Consider the following 6,253-nt stretch of genomic DNA (forward strand, 5'->3'; position numbering starts at 1 on the left):
TACACTTAACACTTGTAAGTACGGTACTGATACGGCTGTGAAAAAGCACTGAAAATGGCACCGGCTGTGCTCAGGAAATACGCCAGTTTAAACACAGTCAATTTGCCTTCACTTCTTGTGGAAATTTAATCCCTTAATTCTTAAATATCTCAATTTGATTTCTTTCTTTTTTTATACAGGGTGAAAAAAAGATCAGATTTAACAGGTGCCTTTAAATTAGAACCTCTTTACCTGCAGCATCACCATCAGGAGTCTGGTAATTTTATAACTAAATGAGATTGTTGTTTTTATTATTATTATTATTATTATTATTATTATTTTGTTTGCATGGTGATATTTAATGGAAAAAAGGACTTAAGATGACAACCGAAATTCTTGAAACCACCTAAGTTGTTTAGGAGCCTATTTCCATTTTCAAAGTGCCCCAGGGAGTTAGGCTTATTAAAGTGCAAACACATGTCTAGTGAGATTTTAGTGAGTATAAAAAAAAAAAAGCAATTGATGGAAAGCCATTTTGTAAAGCATTATATTAATACTTTTGTATTGGGATTTCCTCAGCTCCAGATTTGCCACTGACTCTTTGTAGGAGTGTTGAGAAAATTCTTAATGATCTTTTGGTAGTCAGATAAACATATTATTGGGTGCTGGGTATTGAGTTCCTTTACCTGCCTCCCCCAGCGTACCTTTCTCCAGGACGATTTCAAGATCTGATTTGGTTTTAGGGTTTCCAAAGTCTGTGACCTTTTTTCTTAGCTATGCATGCAAGCTCTGATTCAGATTTTCAAATACCCACATCAGAAGCAAACATTCCCTGAAGCCACAAAGAAGGGGTGAGCTGTGTTTGACACCTGTGCTCTGTTTTGAATGATGGCTATCTGGGACATTATCCTGTTGCTCTCACGTTCTTACATTGGTCACAGAGAAGGAGTTAAGTGCAGGCTATCTATCAGTCTTGTACCTAAAGCTCTTTGCAAAATTCTCACAGCAAACTTACAAATCTTAGGCCCTGTACAAAGCTCCTTAACGGATCAGTGCTACTCCTCGTGCATACCTAGCAACTGCAGAGTGGCATTTGCCACCCTGAAGCCTGTTTCTACACATAATAAATGATTAATTGTGAAGAAGGTCACAGCAGTGCAGTTTCATCCAACATGTGGTGCAAGCTCCCTCATAACTTTCTCAAGAGGGTGAATCACATGTGGATGTTCATAACATTTACCCTAACTCAAATCTTTCCTGGAATTGCTGGTGCTGATCTGTGTTCAGAAGTGTATCCCGAGTACTTTTCTCTCTGTTATGGCTATGAACTCATTGACATTTAAATTAATACCACCGAGAATTCCACCACTCACGAAAAAGCCCTAGTAAAAATGGATTCCTGTGCCTTAGTCCTGAACTGGCAGAAATTTTGCATTTATTTCTTTTCTACATTTCCATGCAATGCAAATATAAAACAATGCAACAAACAGGAAAATGCAGTAACTCTGGAGCTGAGGTTCAACTTCCAAAGAAGTTGAACTTGTTAAGAAAAAAATATACTGTTTTTTTGCCTTTTTTAATGAAAAATAAATCCTATGGCAAATATACTTACATCACTAGCTTTTACTTAACATACATGAAATATTCTTATCTTGAGGACAAATAATGCAACCTTAACTAAAGAGAAAAGATGTCTTTGTGACAACTGACGGTGCTGGTACAAGAACCTTAGGTTTTCCCCAGGTTAAATAACACCAGAAGAAAATCAAAACTTTCTTAAAACTAGGTGCTTTCAATGAGGTCACCTAGTTGACCTGAAAATTTTTATCTCTTGGTTGGATAATAAGTTATTCAGCCTTCGTTTTGCCTTCAGAAGTTGTTAGTATGTTATGTGACCTGGACATAATGATTCCAAATAGATCAGCTGATTACTAGCAGTCTAGTGATGTTAAATTTTTCTATGCTCTATTCCCATTTGATAGTAATTTTCCAAAGAGCTGGACAACACTTTTTAAATGCAAATGCCTCTAGTTAAACTGTTAAATCCAATCCACACTTATGCCTTCAATAAAAATAGTCAAATTTGCAAAGGTGCTAGGCTGTTACAGTCCCTATTGATCCCTGTGTGATTTATGGGATGTCAGTGCTCTTGGAAATAGGACTTATCTAATGGAGGGTCTTATTTTCCGAGTATGTCTCATGTCTGAGAATTCCCATCATGGTTTACAAGGCAAATGAAGTAGCATTTTTGAATTCGTTCATCTCTCACTCAAGAATTTAAATGAGCGGAAAAATAGATCTATCTGTGAGCAATTACTCTTAATAACCATATGGCAATTATGCATGTCCCAAGGGGAAAGTCTTTATTTTGTCATTAATTATAATTTTACGTGATTTGCATCATCACTTCAGGAAGATTATACTAGCCTGCCTGGCAACCCAGGATATAGGTCAAATCCTAATGGCAGTGTTAGAAGAATGCAGCTTTATACTCTGTTGTGAATGCCACATATGCTCCCACAATGCAATTCCTCCTGGTTAAATGCAGATGTAAGACTAAGGCTTGTAATCAAGGACTAATCATTGATTGCGTTCTGCTTCACAGCTTGTGAAAGGCGTTGTTGTGGATCATTAGACATAGCCCCTTACAGGAGCGTAGGATTATTTATCTATCACCAGTTGCTTTACTCTCTTTGCTACCAGTCTTGCAGCTATCAAACAAAAATGGCTGCTACAATGCTGAAGAATATGAATGTTACCCAAATACCTCGTTACCGAGCTGAGACAACCATGTTCGTTTTCTAAAGTCCAGGAGCAGGTCAATGACTGTTGGTTGTTGTGTGGGGGTTTTTTTCTCATCTGGAAAATAACCTAGTAACAGGTTCAAGAACCAAATGGCTATATGTTGCAGGGAGGAAGGACCATGTTTTTTCTTATGTTTTGGCTGCATAGATGAGAGAACATTGTCAAGAGGGCTTGTAACACAGGAAATACAGTCTTTTTACCCCCAGAAAATACAAAGGCTGCGAATTGCATAAATGTTGTAAACTGGTCAAATTCAGAAGCTACAGTTCTATATGGTGCCTTCCAGTTCATAATTCCAGAACTTAAACAGCACTTTCTCATGGAATTTAAGTACATACTTTCCTACAAAGCTTATGCTCCACTGCAGAATAATAAAGCAGAATAAGAAAAGTCAGTATAATTTCTGTCACTGTCTTACAGCAAGTAATCCAGCTTTATGTTACGGTTTCCTTCACTGTGAAATCAGTGTCATTACCTGATTCAAAGAAAAGGTAGATGCATCTTGCCACTGTGTGCTCATACAAAAGATAACTACTCTTGCCTCCCTGGACTGCTTTGTGGCTTGGTCAGTCTGTGTTTTGTAAGGGGCTTTGACTACATGAAATGAAAAGCTATAAAAACCCGCAGAATCCTATTCTCCAAACAGGAAGAGGTCAATTCTGAATCAAATTTTCAAGTCACCTATTAGACATGCTGAAGAATTAGCAACAAATATGTGAATGAGTATAAAAGGTAGCTAGAAGCAGAGAATGAGTGATGAAGTGCATTTGGGGGTTCTGCAAACTGTTTCAAACAAAATTAGTAATTGCCATACTTCTTTTCCTTGCATGAGAAAAATAAACACAGTATTTAGTCCATCATCTCCACAGGATCTGTAAGTGTAACAGAAAGGAAAATTGTGTTTCTTCTCATGAAAACTGTTTAATTTGTTAGTGGTATATTCTGATGAGCTAAGGAATGAAGCTTGCTAGAAGCACCTTCATTTAGCGTGCTGCCAAGTATCCTACTAGGTGTTTAGTGGTCCTTCTGACACTGATGGTGCTGAAGTTTGTAGCAAACATAAAGGATAGCTGAGATACAGCTTTTTCAATAGCATTAGAATAATTGTAGGTTTTGGCTGTTTTGAAGAAGCAATATGAACATTTTTTTCTTTTAACTTCCAGGCCTTGTAACAGATTATCGGGTAAGTACAGTACCAATGTAATAATCAATACTACTACTTGTATACACTGATATTTCCAGGACTTTTATTTTCTATTACTGTCATAAATCTCAAAATGTTATGTTTCTTTCCAGGAAGGATGCAGCTTGCTAATTTTTTAACATGCTTCAAGCTGAAACTTTAAATTATTTTTTTGAAAAAAACTTGTTTAAAAGCAGAAGTCATCTTGCATGTGTAATATCTCAAGGCCTAGGTAGTAGAAAGAAATGTCCTAAACATTATTTTTCCTTAACATAGTGAATAATACATTTTTTTAAATGAACTTGTGCTTTAAGCTTTAGCTAGTAGAAACGCTGTTGTTTTGAAATGGAAAATGTGGCTGTCGTTGTAGATGCTAGCCCCACAGCTGTAAGCAAGCCAGTTTACACAAGCTTCTAAGATACTTATTTTTCCAAAGCCTTCAAGGATAATTCAGGATGCACAAAAAAAAATTGACTTGCCTTGTGGCCCTTCCATTCTGACACCAATTTCCTTTTCCAATTTTCATTTTAAAATTTTGACTATTAAACAGTCACATCAGGGCATTAACCAGAAATAGACATTTCTATTATCATTTGACCCACCTCTAGCAACTACCTGCAGGATGTGGCAATGCAATCTGCTTCAAAATCATTGCAGAACACACAATTTCTGCAGTATCACTGCAAGGGTGACTTCTAACGTGGGTACCCTCCCTTGTCCCTGGCTTGCAGCACTGGCAAATCCCCCTGGGGAGGAGGTTCCGCTCCCTGAAGCTCTGGTTCGTGCTGAGGATGTACGGGGTGACAGGACTGCAGGAGCACATCCGCAAGGTGACTGGAATTTGCTTTCTTGGGTAACCTGTGGTGGGACGGCAAGGGAAAATGAGCTTGCTACCTATCTACTCTCCGTGACTTCTGTACACGACAGAAAGCACAGGCAACAGGTTTTGGATAGCTGGGTTCAACAGGGGTACTGCTTGTTTGCCCCACATAGTATCACAGTTTCATATCACAGCAGGATCAGAACTGTCATCCATTTTGTGCTAATCTTTAGGGAAGACAAGTCTAGGAATTTGGAATTTCTACAGCGTGGGACCATAGTTCCCTCTGAAATTAAGCCAGAGAGTTTTAATGGTTTTATTGGGGGAAAACATGTTTATTCATGCCTTCTTTTTTTTATTAAGGTGCATGCATTGATAGCATGTTTAGATTATGATTAAGGTCACTGGGCTGCATTTATGGTGCGGTAACTTACTGGGCATGTCTACCTCTGCTGTTTCTTTGTTTCCTGTTTAAAATCCGCCTTCTTTTTTAAAAATAAGGATGTGTACAATTTACAGTTTGTTAACATTGTTACGAATAAGTACTAAGTTTATTCTTCGTGTAAAAAGAAGAGGTTTTTTAATCACTAAAAAGCACACCTGGCGCCAGTCTAAATTATATATAAGCTTCCTCTGTAGCAGTAGAGTCAAATTCAAGCATACCTTTCATCTTTATGATGTTTAGGGAAACTTCTAGCAAGGGGAGATCCATGACTTGGCTCTAAATATTTACAAAAATATCCATTAGCTAAGAGTCTGGTCTAGTATACCAAACTCTCTGCAGACACACATTCCTTTCTGTTGTGGTACCAAACAGATTAATTCCTAAGTAAGGCTTTTTCCACTGTTGTAAAATTGCTGCATGAGCAAGTCTCTTCCAATTTGAAAAGGTTCTGGGATGGAGGGTACCCTCTTTGCTTTTCATTTTTATCACACTATAATTTTCAACTGATTATACAGATATCAGAGTTGGCTTTTTATCCTTAATCATAGAATCATAGAATGTTTTGGGTTGGAAGGGACCCCTAGAGGTCATCTAGTCCAACCCCACTGCAGTGAGCAAGGACACCGCTAACTAGATCAGGTTGCTCAGAGCCCCATCCAATCTGGTCTTGAATGTTTCCAGGGATGGTGCCTCCACTACCTCTCTGGGCAACCCGTTCCAGTGTTTCACCACCCTCATTGTAAAGAATTTCTTCCTTATATCTAGTCTAAACCTACCCTGGTTTAGTTTAAAACCATTACCCCTTGTCCTGTCACAGCTGGCCCTACTAAAAAGATTTTCCCCATCTTTCCTATAGGCCCCCTTTAGGTACTGAAAGGCCGCAATCAGGTCTCCCCGCAGCCTTCTCTTCTCCAGGCTGAACAACCCCAACTCTCAGCCTGTCCTCATAGGAGAAGTGCTCCAGCCCTCGCATCATTTTTGTGGCCCTCCTCTGGACCCGCTCCAACACTTCCATGTCCTT

General features: G+C 38.6%; 1 protein-coding gene across 2 annotated transcripts in view; it reads left to right on the top strand.

Annotated features, from left to right (window-relative positions):
- DDC (dopa decarboxylase) overlaps window positions 1–6,253 on the top strand; it is a 57,339-nt gene that overhangs the window by 36,501 nt on the left and 14,585 nt on the right. For both annotated transcript variants that reach the window (XR_004841987.1, XM_009638726.2), the window contains exons 9-11: window positions 180–256; window positions 3,948–3,967; window positions 4,699–4,797. Coding sequence is in view for 1 of the 2 variants with exons in the window: in XM_009638726.2 (XP_009637021.1) it covers window positions 180–256; window positions 3,948–3,967; window positions 4,699–4,797 (196 nt within the window). In the remaining variant the exon portion in view is untranslated. The remainder of the gene's footprint in view (window positions 1–179; window positions 257–3,947; window positions 3,968–4,698; window positions 4,798–6,253) is intronic.

The sequence above is a fragment of the Egretta garzetta genome, unplaced genomic scaffold, assembly GCF_000687185.1.
Source record: "Egretta garzetta isolate BGI_Z169 unplaced genomic scaffold, ASM68718v1 scaffold264, whole genome shotgun sequence".
NCBI lineage: Eukaryota > Metazoa > Chordata > Aves > Pelecaniformes > Ardeidae > Egretta > Egretta garzetta.